At 39.9% G+C, this 18,426-nt stretch overlaps 3 gene segments (V, D, J or C); 2 read left to right on the forward strand and 1 right to left on the reverse strand.

The window, feature by feature from the left end:
• Positions 1-848: 848 nt before the first annotated feature.
• Positions 849-1,630, forward strand: LOC135246182 (immunoglobulin kappa variable 4-1-like). The segment is given in 2 exon segments: positions 849-980; positions 1,164-1,630. Coding segments are annotated over 2 exon segments (363 nt in total).
• Positions 1,631-9,205: 7,575 nt separating this feature from the next.
• On the forward strand, positions 9,206-9,746 carry LOC135246183 (Ig kappa chain V region K29-213-like). The segment is given in 2 exon segments: positions 9,206-9,254; positions 9,424-9,746. Coding segments are annotated over 2 exon segments (372 nt in total).
• Positions 9,747-12,107: 2,361 nt separating this feature from the next.
• Positions 12,108-14,788, reverse strand: LOC135246184 (Ig kappa-b4 chain C region-like). The segment is given in 3 exon segments: positions 12,108-12,697; positions 13,974-14,051; positions 14,680-14,788. Coding segments are annotated over 3 exon segments (507 nt in total).
• Positions 14,789-18,426: the final 3,638 nt, after the last annotated feature.

The following is an 18,426-nucleotide window of genomic DNA, read 5'->3' on the forward strand; positions in this document are numbered from 1 at the left end:
CATAGACTGTAAATGAATAATTCCATGTACCTGACTGATGTCCTTGACTTTCTGATCTCTGGGTAATTAACCTGCAATCAGAGCATACAACATGTGAACATATTAAAAACAAATTTAACAATCATACCTCATATTCAAGGCAAGGCAAGGCAAGGCAGGTCTATTTATATAGCACAATTCATACAACAATGGCAATTGAAAGTGCTTTACACAGTGCATAAAAATACAGAACAGGGAGAATAGGTAAGAAAGTACAAATAAGTGTATATATACTAAAAAAAAAACAATAAATAGGACAATAAGAATAGATAAAAAAGTACAAATAAATAAAACTTAATTAGTCATAGATACTGCAGAACATGAAGTTTTTAAGCCTAGTTTTTAATATATTTAGAGTCTAGGCCTGTTTGAGTTCTTCAGGGAGTTTATTCCAGATGCACGAGGCAGAGTGACTAAAAGCTGCTTCACCGTGTTTTGTTTTCACTCTTGGAGTGTTTAATAGACTGGACCCAGCTGACCTTAGGGGTGTAGCTGGAATGTAAGGTGAGAGGAGGTCTGATATGTATTTTGGTCCAAGATTTATAGACAATTAGGAGTACTTTGAATTCAATTCTCTGACAGTGTGGTTGCCAGTGTAGAGATCTGAGCCAGTCTTCACCAGTCACACATGATACAATGTCAGAAATAGTAAAGGTGATGTTTGAATGTTTTACAGGGCAAAAAAGAAGTGAAGAGTGCACATGTCTCAGCCCTCTACAGACCCACAGCTGATCACACATCAGAGCTCCTCTAACTGTGTGTGACAGGATTTGAATAGAGGAAAGGGTTTTGCATACCTGTCCTGCCTCACTGCTCCACACACTTTAAGACCCCCAGTACTGATCAGTGACTGTCCAGTCCTTTCACAGACACTGACACAGGCAGCAGTATGATGATGTTAAACTGTTTTCTGCTGGTGATGCTGGGAGTCCTTGTACAAGGTGAGAAAGACAGATCAATTTTACCTTGAGATTTTAAAGTGTTCTTCTTCTTTTTTACTTTTTCACAACACAAATGTTTTTACAACAATTGGCATTTTGTGTAGTCAAATTCACAAAAAAATTGTGCATAAATTGAAAATATTTATCTGCACTGACATCCATTTCCATTTTGTTCTTTTTCAGGATCAATGGCAGATATAGTTCTGACTCAGGATCCAGCAGCTCAGTCTGTTCAGCTGGGAGAGACTGTCTCTATCAGCTGTACAGCCAGTCAGAGTGTTTACAGTGGCAACCACCTCCACTGGTACCAGCAGAAACCTGGTCAGGCTACTAAACTTCTGATCTATAGTGCCACTACTCGCCAGTCTGGGATTCCTGATCGTTTCAGTGGGAGTGGATCTGGGACTCAGTTCACACTGAAAATCACTGGAGTCCAGGCTGAAGACGCAGGAGATTATTACTGTCAGCAGAGTTATAGCTCGCCGACACAGTGATACAGAGCCGTACAAAAACCTCCCTCAGTCGGACTGCACAGAGACTGCACTGCTGCAGCTGGGACCTACTGCAGGTGCTGAGGGGGGAGGCACTGGTCTGGGACAGCAGTACTGCCAACTGGGCTGTAGGGGGCAACAACGAGCCACAGCCCTGAATACACACCTCTCTGTGCTGAAATTATACACTCATTTCAAATCTGTTGACTGCAACACGCTCCAAAAAAGTTGGGACAGTCGAGTGTTTACCACTGTGTCACATCACCATTTCTTTTAATAACGCTTATTAAATTTGGGCAATATTTTTCAAGTCAAAGTTTAAAAATGACTGCTTTCTGTTTTATTTGCATTTCATTTACCGTCTCGACTTTTTTAGAATTGGGGATGTACGTACATATTTTCAGGGTGCCATAATGTTCAGGACAAATGGTTTCACGTGTGTTTCTGATTAGTCAGGTGTGTTCAATTGCTTCCCCAGTACAATTATAAGGTATGCCAATGGAAGGAAGCCATTATGAGGCTGGGATATATGAAAAAACAGTCAGAGACATAGGCCAAACCTTAAGCTTACCAAAGTCAACCGCCGGGAACATCATTAAGAACGAGAGCACTGGTGAGCTCAGTAATCACAAAGGGCCTGGTAGGCCAAGGTGGACCCATACAGTTGATGACCAGAGAATTCTCGCTATAATGAAATAACATTAACTCGAAAACAGAGACCTGGACAGTAAAATTTGGGGAGGGTTTATATTTTCATGGGAATTGTACATCATGATGCTGTATAAATGGTAGGTTCTTTATGCCCTTGACCTTATGTTTTGCCATTTTGATACACAGCCTTGTGTAGCTCTATCACCCAGTATTATCAAATTCTCAACATGAAATTATTATTGTTATTATAATGATTTTCCAATGATCTCCCTTTTTTTGTGTGCTGTCAATCCAGGGGATAGGGTGGGAGGGGTAGTTAATATGAATTGCATTACACAAATTCTGTACTGTCTGAAGGTGGAGGCAGCAATATTTGTACTGTGTCCTGTTCTATATTGAATAGTTAAAACTGACTGATAATAAAAATAATAATAATAATAATAATAATAATAATGGTAAGTATATAAACATATAGATAGGAAAGCGTTTGTTAAGATGGCTGAATGACAGTACTGACAATGAACAATTAGAGATGGCATTACTTATTGCCTTGACAGCAATAGTGTAATAAGTAATAATTTAAAAAATGTATGTCTAGACCGTGACGTGTTACACAAGGCACATGTAAAGGGGGCAATACCAATAATGATGATGATACCAGCAATAATATAGTGAGGGGGAAATGAAACATATTGTAAACTAAACCCTAATATGATTGCAGGGCCATGGAAATAATAGCTGGTGTACTGAGACACAAACGTGCACATACACACGTGTCCCATTTACCTGCGATATTCTCACTTAAAAGTGTTATTATGTACGGACAAGCCAACGAACGGGACGTGAAAACCAATAATGAAGTCAAATAGGAAAAATGAAACTACTGGTCTTTTAGCTGAAATAATGACAGAATACCTCGATGACATCAATATAAAACAGGAACCTGTTTGTAATAAAATTATTAAGACTTACCGAAGCGTAGGTACCGCAAAATAACCGCAAAACGCCTTATTTAAGATTCGAATTTATTTGTCTATACGCTGTCGTTCATTCATTCGGGACGGAACAGCGCCGCGAAAAAATAAGTGCGGCCGAAAGTATATTACATCCGTAGTGTTAAGAACTACCGTTGAGAATGAACGGTAAAAGTTAAGGGAAGTTAAGCGTAACTATCCACGGCTCCCGCGCCAGCCGTGGATAGTTACGCTTAACTTCCCTTAACTTTTACCGTTCGTTCTCAACGGTAGTTCTTAACACTACGGATGTAATATACTTTCGGCCGCGCGTATTTTTTCGCGGCGCTGTTCCGTCCCGGATGCAGGAAGACCGTTTTCGTCTCTGCCTTTACCTTTCCCCATTCATTCTCAACGGTTGTTCTTAACGTTGCCGTTCCGAATGAATGAATGACAGCGTATAGACAAATAAATTCGAATATTAAATAAGGCGTTTTGCGGTTATTTTGCGGTACCTACGCTTCGGTAAGTCTTAATAAATTTATTACAAACAGGTTCCTGTTTTATATTGATGTCATCGAGGTATTCTGTCATTATTTCAGCTAAAAGACCAGTAGTTTCATTTTTCCTATTTGACTTCATTATTGGGTTTCACGTCCCGTTTGTTGGCTTGTCCGTGCATAATAACACTTTTAAGTGAGAATATCGCAGGTAAATGGGACATGTGTACATGTGCACGTTTGTGTCTCAGTACACCAGCTATTATTTCCATGGCCCTGCAATCATATTAGGGTTTAGTTTACAATATGTTTCATTTCCCCCTCACTATATTATTGCTGGTATCATCATCATTATTGGTATTGTCCCCTTTACATGTGCCTTGTGTAACACGTCACGGTCTAGACATACATTTTTTTAAAGTATTGTTACTTATTACACTATTGTTGTCAAGGCAATAAGTAATGCCATCTCTAATTGTTCATTGTCAGTACTGTCATTCAGCCATCTTAACAAACGCTTTCCCATCTATATGTTTCTATACTTACTATTATTATTATTATTATTATTATTATTATTATCATCAGTCAGTTTTAACTATTCAATATAGAACAGGACACAGTACAAATATTGCTCCCTCCACCTTCAGACAATACAGAAATTGTGTAATGCAATTCATATTAACTACCCCTCCCACCCTATCCCCTGGATTGACAGCACACAAAAAAAGGGAGAGCTGTGGAAAATCATTATAATAACAATAATAATTTCATGTTGAGAATTTGATAATACTGGGTGATAGAGCTACACAAGGTTGTGTTTCAAAATGACAAAACATAAGGTCAAGGGCATAAAGAACCTACCATTTATACAGCATCATGATGTACAGTTCCCATGAAAATATAAACCCTCCCCAAATTTTACTGTCCAGGTCTCTGTTTTAGAGTTAATGTTATTTCATTATAGCGAGAATTCTTTGGTCATCAACTGTATAGGTCCACCTTGGCCTACCAGGCCCTTTGTGATTACTGAGCTCACCAGTGCTCTCGTTCTTAATGATGTTGCAAGCGGTTGACTTTGGTAAGCTTAAGGTTTGGCCAATGTCTCTGACTGTTTTTTCATATATCCCAGCCACATAATGGCTTCCTTCCATTGGCATACCTTATAATTGTACTGAAGAAGCAATTGAACACACCTGACTAATCAGAAACACACGTGAAACCATTTGTCCTGAACATTATGGCACCCTGAAAATATGTACGTACATCCCCAATTCTAAAAAAGTCAAGACGGTAAATGAAATGCAAATAAAACAGAAAGCAGTCATTTTTAAACTTTGACTTGAAAAATATTGCCCAAATTTAATAAGCGTTATTAAAAGAAATGGTGATGTTACAAAGTGGTAAACACTCAACTGTCCCAGCTTTTTTGGAGCGTGTTGCAGTCAACAGATTTGAAATGAGTGTATATTTTCAAAAAACAATTAAATTCACAAGGTAAAACATCAAATAATGTGCTGTTGTAGTGTTTTAAATATAGTGCAGGGTAAATAAAATGTACAATATTTAACATTATCACTTCCTTTTGTTTTTATTAGCATTTTCCATACTGTCTCGGCTTTTTTGGAATTGGGGTTGTATGCATGTATAGAGAGTGCTGTTATTTCTACAGGGTGAAATCAAAATGTATTAAAATAATCTTTCATAAGAGCTGAGAGCTGATAGCTGCACTTTAACCACATGTAAATTGTTTGATTACAAATCTAAAATTATGAAGTACAGAACCAAGTAAAGAAAATACGGCTTTGTCCCTAACGTTATGGAGCTCACTGTATATAAAAATATTATTTCTGCTTCAGAAGTGGCCCATGAAGTACTTGGCAAAAGCAGACCAATGCCATTGCTTCTCTTAACACCCAAGCTCCGAGGAGCTTCAGGAGACCCAGCAGCCGCGGCAGCACGCGACTGCAGGGAGTCCGACTGCATGTGTGCCAGTTGTCACCTTGCAGCCTCGGCAAATCCGCCTGCTCCAGTCCCAGCCCCAATCCCATTTCATGCTTGTGCATATCAACCCTGCTAATACTGTTGCGAACGAAAATACAAATATAGCTTTACATTTATACTTGGCTGTTGTTGTGTTTATTAGGAATTGTAATATGTAATGTTGTAATCCTATTGGTACTGTTGCAATAATTGATCAGATGTAAATACTTTGATAACTTTATATGTATTGATTTGGCAGAAAAGATTTCCTGATCCTCTCCATAATAAAATGGAGGTGGAGAACAAATATCATGTTAGTATCAAACCTAAAATTGGAAGAAGGGATATCCAAGACAATTCTGTGAAAAACAAATCAATTACAAACTATTATTTATTTGCCGAGGGGTGGATTCGAACCTCAGTTTCCGTGGGACGGCGTTACACCTATACACGGCTGGCCCCACTAGGCCACGGATGGATTAGCTGTACAAACTGCGGAGTTGCAGAATGTAAATAAGTAGTAATTGTTTGTAGCGTATGTGGCTAGATAGAGAACAGAGCGAGGTAACAGGAATGTAGAAATAGAAACGTGGCGTTTGCTGATATGAAAGTTTTGTACGGTAGCCAAGTGAAGAAATATAGTTAATAGAAATGGCACAGTGGTGAATTGGTGTAACTTTTTAATGAAAGGAATACATTTGCCGTAACTTCGTTAGCTAATGCCATAGCTATGCAATGCGTGAAATATCATTAGCAAACCTGCCGGTGGTTTTAAAGAACACAGGCCAGTAAGCACAGAAGAGCTCCCGTTGAATCCATATGTGGCTTACCAATATTGTAGCCGGTTAATAAGTGAACGGTGAACGGCGGGTAAATATGGTGCAAAAGCAATAATTGATAAGTAGGCTAGTAGACAATTATTAGTGAGGGTTGAAGCAGGTTAAAGAAACGTGTTCCAAGCTGGGTTTGAACCTACAACCCCATGTTCTCAAGACTGTAACCTTACCCACTAGGCCACAGGCGGACTAGCTGTTGGAACGGGAAATGTTTCAGAATAGAAATGTATGGGTATTTTGCGTGTGTATGCGCGTTTTTGATTGGGTTGTGTAGGGCAGATTTGGCCGGTGTCAGTGAAATGTCCAATGGGGAGACATGTTGTTAGTGGGATAGGCGGCAGGAAAAATAAGAATGAGAAGAAGAAGAAGAAGAAAGAGAAGAAGAAGAAGGAGAAAACGCAAAATCCCCTTAGTTTGGGGCTTTATTGTGTGGACATGTGAAGTTGTTTATGAATTCTGTCTGTTGAAATGGAGTCAGAATGTACAGAATTTAATGTTTTTAAGGGCTGAGTGTCTGTGGCTGTTGTGGTTATTTCTGTGGGGAACCCTGAAAAGTGCCAAACTCTCGGTGCTGTATAGGTATGGGGGCATGCCCCCGCCAAGGCGTAACTTGGCGGGATGGCATACCTGCCATCCCAATAATGCATTTATTTTTATTTCAACAGCAAGGCAACACACGTCAAATCACGTAGGCTACTCTACGCGGCGTTTGCTTTGTAGCTTTGTTTTGTTGATATGGCGCGTCCAGTGTGGCCTAAAATATTTATTTTACTAGTTATATATCTTTAAGACATTTTCCCTGATTTTACCATTGTGGGATGAACTAATCAGTTTCATTCCCTTGCATCCCTTACATACATAATAACAATACATTGTTACACGTACTATAGTTTTAATACAGTGGACTACTGTAAATAAATCTTTAGTATACTGCTGCTTACGCATTCTGATTTCAATTGAGGTATGAACTTGTTAGGAAACCTCTGCCACTATCATGTTTGGGATCCACTACAGTTTCATGCAAATGTATTGGTACCATTGTGTTGCAGTTGTTTCCCTCTGTAGTAATCAAATTTGTATTTCAAAGCAAATGACCATGGTGCTAAATTCAGTATGTGCATTGATTTCATATGTTTTTAACTAATATTGAACTATATTACAACAATGTCATTCAAATACTCTTTTTCTAAGTCAACATAAGCATTAGGACAAATGGCTTCTTTCTAAACTTGCTTGATAGCAATGAAACCAAATACTGGAGGACTTAGGAGTCACCAGCATTCAGGCCATCCATGGAAGAAATGAGAAAGTGGTGTAAAAGTTGTGGGGGAAAAAAATCTAAATCCTCAAATAATTGCTGGTGATCTCTATACATTAGGAGTGAAAGTATCACAGGACACAGTGTGAAAAAACATAGAGGCAAATTACAAAGGCTACACTTCTAGATGTAAACCTCTCATCAGCAACAAGGACAGAAAGGAGAGATTGGAATTTACAACAAAAAAGAAAAAAACAAAAAAAGATAAGCCTGATTAGTAGATGAGACAAGCATAAACCTTGAACAGAGTGATAGAAAGGTGAAAGTGCGGAGAAAGAGCGGAGTTGCTCTGGACCCTCAACATACTACTTCTTCTGTTAAGCATGGCGGAGGCAGTGTGATGGCTTGGGCCTGTATGGCTGCATCTGACGTTTTATGTTGCCTTCAATAGTCTGATATTCCTGATTCACCCAACGTTTTGTTCTCAACACGCGCAGTACAGACTTACTCCAGGGACTTCACAAGCTTAGGCAAGCTGAAGGCGTGCTTTCCTGTCTAGTTAAATACTGTATGCACGTCTATGGCATGAATACCTGGGAATCAAGAATGTCATGGAGTTTGCAGAGTACAGTTTGTTTTAGTTATTTCACTTAATTATTTAATAGTTTCATGTCTTTAATTGAATCGCTATTTTGGGGTATTTTGCCTTCCGAAATTTCCGCATTCCTATGATAAAAATTCACAAACATTTTTTGCATAAATACCTGGGAAGAAGGACGACTTCTAGAATCTAGTTGAGTTTTCTGAAAACAATTAGATTTTATCATTTTATGGAATTTTAAAAAGTATGCATTTAACTTACCTACTCTTTAGGGGTATTGAATACTCCATTATGGAGTATTTATTTAATTTTATTTTATTAATAATATAAATTCAGGGTTAGTCTAGGTTTAGCTAAGTTTGCACTCATTCATGCTGGAAAGTGGGAACATGTATGTGTGCCATTTCTCAGGTAGCTGTTCATATATTGGGATGACTGCTATGCCATCCCCCGAAGTTATGCCTTGGCGGGGCAGCATTCCTCATACCTATGAAACAGCAAGAGATTGATGTCTAAATAAGGCCAGTCGCATGTCTAATTCAGAACACATTTTGTGTAATTTCAACTTAGTCTGTGTTAGGAAGTCTCACTTTCTAACGCATAAATTGTATATCCTATTTGTAATGAAAATTAGTAACACAAAAGCTGTGTGTTGGATATGAACAGATCTTTTTTGAGAGTGGCAAGAGAGAAAAGCAAGCACATCTGGGTGGGTCATGAAGTCCTTGCATCACAACAGCTAAAATTAGCGATGAATAGTCAACATGTCCCAGCCCTCTATAGACCCACTGTTGTTCACCCAACAGAGCTCCTCTAACTGTGTGTGACAGGATTTGTATAGAGGAAGGGGCTTTGCATACCTGTCCTGCTTCACTGCTCCACACACTTTAAGACCCCCAGTACTGATCAGTGACTGCCCAGTCCTTTCACAGACACCGACACAGGCAGCATTATGATGGGGTCAAACTTTTTACTGCTGGGGATGCTGGGACTCTTTGCTCAGGGTGAGAAAATCTCATTTCATTATAATTGATCACTTGGGGTTTTGGTCATTTTAAAAAAATGTTTGGTAATTTTTCATAAAATCTTTTGCTGTTGTTCCATTCAAATTCACAATTACATAAAATCTTTACTGAAATATTTCTGTTCAAACTAACATTTATTCTTTTTCAGGATCAACGGCAGATATAGTTCTGACTCAGAATCCAGCAGCTCAGTCTGTTCAGCTGGGAGACACTGTTTCTATCAGCTGTACAGCCAGTCAGAGTGTTTACAGCAATGACCGTCTCAGCTGGTACCAGCAGAAACCAGGTCAGGCTCCTAAACTTCTGATTTATGCTGCCACAACACGCCAGTCCGGGATTCCTGATCGTTTCAGTGGGAGTGGATCTGGGACTCAGTTCACGCTGAAAATCACTGGAGTCCAGGCTGAAGATGCAGGAGATTATTACTGTCAGAGTGAGCATCTCATCAGTAGCTGGGTGTTCACACAGTGATACAGAGCCGTACAAAAACCTCCCTCAGTCAGACTGCACAGAGGCTGCACTGCTGCAGCTGGGACCTACTGCAGGTGCTGAGGGGGGAGGCACTGATCTGGGACATATTGCCAGTGGACCAGTAGGGGGCGACAATGAGCTTCTGCCCTAAATTTATGCCTCTCTGTACTGAAGAGGAGCTACTCTGTGTCATGCACAGAACCCATAGCAGAGCTGCTGCTGAACCACACACACTACTGTACCTCAGCATCACAGGAAACACGTCGTATATCAGCTCACAAGGAGCAATGATCACCTGGAGTTCACCCTAAGCAGAGTATGTGTACTATCTCCTAGAGGAGGAATGAGTGGGATTTCAAATTAACTGCTGTCTGAAGGGTATTTTGAGTTAAATACATACATCAGAGTTTATGTAATTAAAGGTGTTTCTGTTCTGATGGGATCCTGGTGACATCTCAGCCACGATGCACTGAATCGCTGAATTTATTATTTTCTGCGACAGTATTTCTTTGATTGGCACCATCATCTTTTTTTTTTAAGTTTCAAATTTTCTTGTTCTTGTTTTTCGTTAGTTATTCAATTTAAACGCAACTTTGCATGATACAGCATGGATAGACTTCCATAACAAGCTCCCATATTATTAAATTTGATCATTTTAAACTCAACGGATATCAATGCATTCATTTTGAATTGATATCCCTTGAGCTTAATGTATTCAATTGCACAGGCATCCATTATATTTCAGGCATGGGGTCAGTACTGGGTTAGTATTATCAAAACCTGTTTGTGGTTGCTGAATAAATGCAGCATTGTGTATCTGGAAATTTGAAGGATGGAATATATAAAAGTGAGAAAACCCCTCAGATACCCGTCAAGTGTCAAGGTCACAAACTGTAAGAGACCCCTCTGATGCACCAAACAGCAGAAGTATCTGACTGGAGAAGAAATGTGTGTAGTCTTACCTGCTGCTGCATGGAACTGGACTAATTTAATATAAAATTTCAATTATTTAACTCCAAACTAATGTTTTAACCAATAATTTTATAGTTATGGAGACCTCTTTTTCTCCATTCAAGAAGTGGAACAGATACAATTAAATTTTTCACTCCATGAGATCACAAGGAAACACTAAATGACTAAAACACTCATTGAAGCCACTGACAATTTTAAAATGCAGAAAATAATTTTTTTTGGAAAATATTTGGAGTATTTGAAATGAAAATAGTAATTGTAATCATCAAATTTTTGTAAGAATATGTTGTTTTCTGAATATTTATGAATAGAGAACCCATTTAAAAAAATAAATAATTTACATTTACAATGAAAGCATAATTTTGCTTGTCTACTTATCTTCGTTTATAAAATATTATCTCAATTGAATGCATAATTGTCTTTTGAGATTAGACTGTATTTATGATTCTAGGCACTTTAATTTAGTTATAATATGATACTTAAAGGTTAAGTTTAAGTGTCACATTATTTTTCTGTACAAATAAATAAGAGTGCAAGTGCCCTCAGATGTGATATCTCTAATCTGAGATTCACGCTAAGGCAGACGTAAGGTACACCAACATCCTATTTTTAGCTAACTATGGAAATTAGCCCTCCACTTCCTCATGCTCAAACAGCTGTCTCAGTGGTGGGGTATTTTGGGCTGAGAAACTGCAAGCTGTGGGGGTGAAACTCAGATTTGCATATGCAGGGCGGGGCAGGCTGGTTCTGCTGTCCCTCAGTGGGACTGACTCAATCTGGGAATAGAGCAGAACTGTGGCCAGGTGTCTGGGCTGTCCCCAGGGGGTTAGTGTGAGCAGAGCACACATCCTGCTGCACAGAACTGCACTGAGCGCGCTCACACATCACTGCTCCTCTCAGCAGGCCTCCAGAGCTGGGACTGCCCCTCCTTAACTGATTCCAGATCAGTTATTTCACACACAGCCTCTCATCACATCCATCTAGTCTCTGTCTGAGTCTCCTATGAGTTGGTATATAGTCATTTTTGTAATTAATTATAATGGTATTTTCCATGAAAAAAATGAGAAAACTCATGTAATATTTCTTAGTGGTTTCTCAATACATTTCTGTCAAATAAACTGTACAGGCAGGAATGGAAAGCTATTTAGAATTAAACCACTGACTCAATAAATAATATATATACTTTTCCAATTAGCACATTTTTAAAATTTTATTATTACTATCTTATTTGGACTATTGGGAGCATTTCAAAAGTATTTTCAGAGGCAAGAATGTAATTGTGCTTTCATCAAAGTGAGGGCTGGCCTCTTGCTGGAATCACTACAGTTTTTGCACAAAAACAACAGGAGCACAGAAGTCTATTTCTTATAATAACAGCCAGTAAAACAATAACTTTTCAAAGAATCTTTATTATTTCAATGACTTATATCTAACAGCTATAGCCAAAATCACACAAACACAGATAAGAAGGCAGGTATGCATATTTGTTGAGGAGCACAAGCAGAGCACATGTGAGACATTAGCAGTGACAGCTCAGGCTGGAGGAAGGATTCACACACAGGCCCAGCTCAGTGTGCAGCAGTAAGGAGCAGAGAGGCTGAGAGCAGAGCAGGGTAAACACAGTGTGATCAGAGTGTGTGAGCTGGGCCTGCACCCGCCCTACTCAGCACAGTCAGCTCTCCTCAGTGTCTGAGGGGGGGCAGCCTGGGAGCCCTTTGTGGCCTCACAGGTCAGTGACCCCGCCTTCATCCAGTCGTCCGCACTGAGAGTCAGGGAGCTGCTCCAGCTGTACAGGCCGTCCTTCCCCAGGACCCCGGCGCTCCCGGCCACGCCCGAGCTCCTACTGGTACCGTCCACTTTCCAGCGCAGAGTCCAGTCTGACGGGAAGCCCTTGTTGGCCAGACACACCAGTGTGGCCTTCCCCTGCTTCACCTCCACACTGGAGGGGGGCAGGACTGTGAGGGTGGGGACTGTGTCACCTGGGAGACACGGCAGAGACAGTGAGGTCAGACAGTGGACACGCCCCCCCCCCCCCCCCCCCATGTGTCAATCATTCTGTCCTTAAAATGAGACTGAGATGTGGAATGTCATACAGAAGTTATCACTTACAACTAATTTGGAATGTCTGAAGAGACTTTATTCGCATTTGCTTCATATTCTACAATATAAAGTACATTGACATTATTAAAGGTTCTGTCTGCATGCATTCCATTATTATCAGATCGTGACGGTAGTACTTCACAATGATAAAATTCTTCATCACAACCAGAACTGCTTCTAGTGCAGTACTTTCAATTTACTCCACTTTTGCAGCTTGAACTGTCGATTATTTCAGGAGCCTACCATAGACCCAATACAATACGCAGAACGTCTTGCAAAGGAATGGATACATAATGATATTCACGCTGAAAACCTACAGAATGAACCACGAGGTTCCCGTTGTGTTCCTTCACGTGTATGAACTGAACGCGCACTCCGACAGCAAGAAACAATTTTCATAGAACTTTTACATTAAGTTTTCAAAAGAATGACCCATTTGGTAAATATTTTCATTGCACTGGAAATTCCTCGCTTTAAAAAAAAAAATCAAATATATAAACATAATATACCGTAGATTAGAGAATGTTATAACATCAGAACATACGAACATAAGTCTGTAATGTAACAAAAATTTTTAGATAATGCGATCGCAAATAAGCATTAAAATAAACAAAATCTGAATGAATAAAACGATCCGATTTCATAACCTACAGAAACGACAAAGTGTATGAAGTAGACTATGATCCAATTTCATTTTAAAGTGTGAAAAATAAATAACTCTGATTAAATCATTTTAATTTTTTGTATTTAGTGTTAGGTGGACAACACTATTTTATTCCACATTTCTGAGAAAGAGATTGTCGTTTTGCAGACCGTGACATAAATTACACTCGCCTACAGAATGATCCTGCCGACGGCAAGGGAGCCAATGCAATTTAATTTAGTCCACCTCGAGCGCAAAATAGAAAGTTATTGCAGTACGGTCATCTAAACAGCAATAGGCCTACGATAAAGACAAACTGCCTGAAGTCAAAATGGGCTAGAATAAAAAGTATTTGACATCATTTGACAATCTAACTAACATTTCTGTTTTTCATTCACGCATCTCCAGAATTACAATTTTGATTCACGACATCGAACGTCGGAAAATTACAGCATATTAAAAAAAGAACGCGAAAACATCAACAGTAAAAGATGTGGAAGAGAATTACTCACGTCCAACTGACAGTTTTGTGCCGCCACCGAAAGTGTACCACAGTGATACAGACTCATTCACGCGCCGTACAAAAACCTCTCACTCTACAGACACAGCCGACCGTTGGCTTTTCCATTCTTTACGACTTCACGCAGCTTTTCAAATGTATCAACGATTCGCTTGTAAAAAAAATAGTTGCACGTACTTGGATTTGTATGTATCCGACGCAAATGTATAGTAGTCAGTTGAGCTTTTCACATGCATATCTTTTATTTTATCTCTAGCCCAACGACTGATTCAGCCGGCAGAAAATAGAATGTGGAATGTAAAATGCAAACAACCCGCAGAAACGTAATGTAAAATGAATGTAATAAAACAGATAGAATCTTCTAATATTTCTGCAGAAAATGTTGAAAAGCCTTGTTTGTATTGCCACTTACTGCCGACTTCCAGTTTGGTCCCGCCACCGAAAGTCCACCACAGTGATTCAGTCTGATTAACTGGCTGTACAAAAACCTGCCTGTTGCGCACACTGTTGATCCGTCAGACATGTGTAACCTTAGGAAGTCCCCTGCTGGAGAATCGTGGAACGACAATGAAGATGATGTTATGAAAGCTTATCAACGAAAGTCGTTTCGGTGTACGAGTCATCAATATTAAATATGTTTCAAAATACATTCTGTGACAAATGCTCTTCGATTCAGGTGAAATGATAAAAGATGTGACGGTGACAGGTGTAGTAGCGCGAGATGAGCAGAGGAGCGCTGTTCACCGCCTCTTTGGAAAGCGTAATAGATTCCTGCAATCGTCGAATCCCAGAGGAATTTAGTGCCATGGACCGCCATACAGGTATTAATTCAACCTTTTATAATTTGTACGTTTCTTAGTCTTACTCAGACCTCATTTTGAACACAACTTAAACAGAAAATATTCTTGATACAATGGCCACTTTAACTTAATTTAGAGTTTTGTCTTGATCAGTGCCGGTTCTATACCAGGGATAATAAGACTGATATGAAAGTGTAAGTTTCAATCTTGTGTCACTGACAGATCCCAGTTCGTTAAAGTAAACAATAAGACCTCTGTGTATTCCTTGACTCTGTGTGTGCTCAGCTGGGAGACACAGGCTTGGGTCAGCATCTGTGGGGACGATCACACAGCACTAGTGAAGCAGTCCCAGAGTGAAGTCCCCAGGATCTGGGCAGTGGACCTTTTATCTGGTGGTGGAGAGCCTCTATGTGCTGCAGCTGGAGCCGCTCCTGGAAGACAGGCTGCTCCCAGGTGTTGGATAGTTGCTGTAGCTCCATGGCCTTGACTGGGCTGATCCACTCTGGCCAGCGGCTGCTGTCCATGGTCCTGCACACACTGGGGATCAGGAGAGGTGACAGGAGAGAGAGAGAAAACAAGCACAGCTGGGCGGGGCACTCGGTCCCTGCATCACAATGGGGTAAAACAGCAGTGAATAGTGCACGTGTCCCAGCCCTCTACAGACCAACTGCTGTTCACACATCAGAGCTCCTCTAACTGTGTGTGACAGGATTTGTATAGGGGAAGGGGCTTTGCATACCTGTCCTGCCTCACTGCTCCACACACTTTATGACCCCCTGTACAGATCAGTGACTGTCCAGTCCTATCACAGACACTGACACAGGCAGCATTATGATGATGTCAAAGTTTCTACTGCTGGTGATGCTGGGACTCCTGGTACAGGGTAAGAAAGATGGATCCATATTTTTACTTGATTTTAGTTATAGTTCACAGTTTCTTTTCTTACTTTTAAAGACATGAATGTTTTTACAAGAGTTGCGATTGTTATCTTGTCAAGATTTTTCCTTTTTTTTTTTTTTCAGAATCAATGGCAGATATAATTCTGACTCAGTCTCCATCAGCTCAGTCTGTTCAGCTGGGAGACACTGTCTCTATCAGCTGTACAACCAGTCAGAGTGTGAGCAACTACCTCTACTGGTACCAGCAGAAACCTGGTCAGGCTCCTAAACTTCTGATTTATGCTGCCACAAGTCGCCAGTCTGGGATTCCTGATCGTTTCAGTGGGAGTGGATCTGGGACTCAGTTTACACTGAAAATCACTGGAGTCCAGGCTGAAGATGCAGGAGATTATTACTGTCAGCAGGGATATAGCTCGCCGACACAGTGATACAGAGTCGTACAAAAACCTCCCTCAGTCAGACTGCACAGAGACTGCACTGCTGCAGCTGGGACCTACTGCAGGTGCTGAGGGAGGGGGGAGGCACTGATCCGGGACAATGAGGGGCTCTGCTCAAAAATGCTGAGCTGTTTTGTGCAATAATTACTCTCATATTCTAATATCTAATACAATTTTTCTCAATGTCAATGTGAGCACATACAAAAACTTTTAATTGAAAGAATACACTTGAGACATAGGAATTTGTGAGAATTAATTTGTTTAATCTCTTCTGAAACATCACAAAGGAAGGGGGACCTTTTCACCACGTTGTAAACACAACGTGAAGATGCACAGATTTAATAAAAGACTGAAATTGAGATTTGAAATTCAAATATGTTCACTGGGCCAGAGGTGGGACTCAACACGCACAAATGAAATATCTTGGATGTAAAGTTTGTACATATCTGAGGTTATTTCCAGGGGTAAATTATAATTATGGATCTAAATAAGGGTTTTTTTTCACATTAGTCAATGTTACTTTAATATTGAGAATGAGACCCTGATGCGTTCTTAGACAATTATTTCCCTGAAGTTGCAGAAGATAATTAGATATTAATACCATATATCAAGTAGCTAAATTAGCTAAAGCCTACAGAGCACAGATTGGGAGGGTGGGGGTTGGTATTTTTCCTGGATGCACAGAAATTTTGCAATTCAGCAGTAAATCATGCATGTGTTCACCAACTTACCAGTATGACACCAAGGGTGGCCATTTTGTCCTGTGGTTGTTTATCCGCTTCTCTGCATCTTAAGCCAGATATAATTTCTGTTGATAAAGAACTCTGAGGGGGAGGAATGCTCTCACGCCCTCCAGCAGTGTTCCTCCTCCTCTTTCCCAAACTCCAAACTCAGATCCATTTTCCCCATTAACTCCACTTTCACCCTTGGTTCTTGAACAGCAATGACACACTTCTGGATAGTACTCTCTTTCGTTTGCATGGATGTAGGAGTGAGAAAAAGCATTGTTCTTAAGTATTGTCATGATTTACAATAGGAGGAATTTTCATGCGTATTAAAGACTAATTTAAGTACAATTTCGGCCAAATTTGAATAAGTAATGCAGGACTGACCCTGTGCTCCCTTCCAAATTTTCAATAAATCTGTGTTGTTTGACTGTAGAGGACACCACTACGGGTTGCTGTTCTAAACATGGCACAAGCTGCCATTACAATGTATGACCACAGGGAGTGCTGTTTTGCTGCTGATATAAAAGCACTACAGTATAATGAGGGAGAGGAAACTACAGGGCCCTGTTTCATAAAGCAGGATTGCTGAGTTAGCTGGATAAATGCACTGAGTAAAACCCAGAACTATCCAAAATATGGCACATGGACTGAAGTAAAAAGAGCTGTTCGGGGGTTTACTCAAAACAATTATACAGCTAACTCAATAACCCTGCTTTGTGGAAACCTCCCAGGCTGGTATTACATTTAGACCTAACTGGTGCAGTTTGAAGCAGCCCCACAATGGAGTAGTCTGTCTATATTAGCTGAACAGGGTCTTATACTCTCGCCCTGTACATGTAAGTGAGTGATCTGCTGTGGGGGAAAACAAGTGGTTGCTGGGAGATTGTGCATTATGTGAGATGCAGTTTCTCTGTGCTCTCACAAAGTGATGGAGGACGTTGATAAAATGAGCATGGAAGATGGAAGGCATGACTCAATAAATATGATTTCAGATTTTTTAAAAAGAAAGAAAAATAAATCAGTGATGGAACAATAATGCACGTTCCACTGCTACACTGGAGATCATAGCAGTAGAGAGTGAAGTAGAGAGTTCCCTTCTACAGTTAGCACAGTAATCCCTCGGATAACACAAAGAACCTCATTCCAATCATCTGAAAACTACACTGTTAAATATGAAGGAAGGACCTGCTCATAAGGACAAAAGGAAAAGGTCATTCTAACAGTGTTTTAGTTCACATTCTTTTCACAAGGATATAAAACATTTGAATCATTTCCTGTGCATGTATGATTTCACAGAATTTCTTATTTCTGATACTGAAACGTCTATCAGAACAAACAACACAGAAATTCATTAAATAAAAAATTTTCTGGAATATTAGTCAATATGCTGTCACCCGTGACCAATTATGGATCTATAAAAGTGCAATCTCATTTCAGATATAATTCACTTCATGCATGCAATAAATATGTTGTCTGGATAAAATAGCATAGACTGTAAATGAATAATTCCATGTACCTGACTGATGTCCTTGACTTTCTGATCTCTGGGTAATTAACCTGCAATCAGAGCATACAACATGT

The sequence above is a fragment of the Anguilla rostrata genome, unplaced genomic scaffold (assembly GCF_018555375.3).
Source record: "Anguilla rostrata isolate EN2019 unplaced genomic scaffold, ASM1855537v3 scaf0033, whole genome shotgun sequence".
Taxonomy (NCBI): Eukaryota; Metazoa; Chordata; class Actinopteri; order Anguilliformes; family Anguillidae; genus Anguilla; species Anguilla rostrata.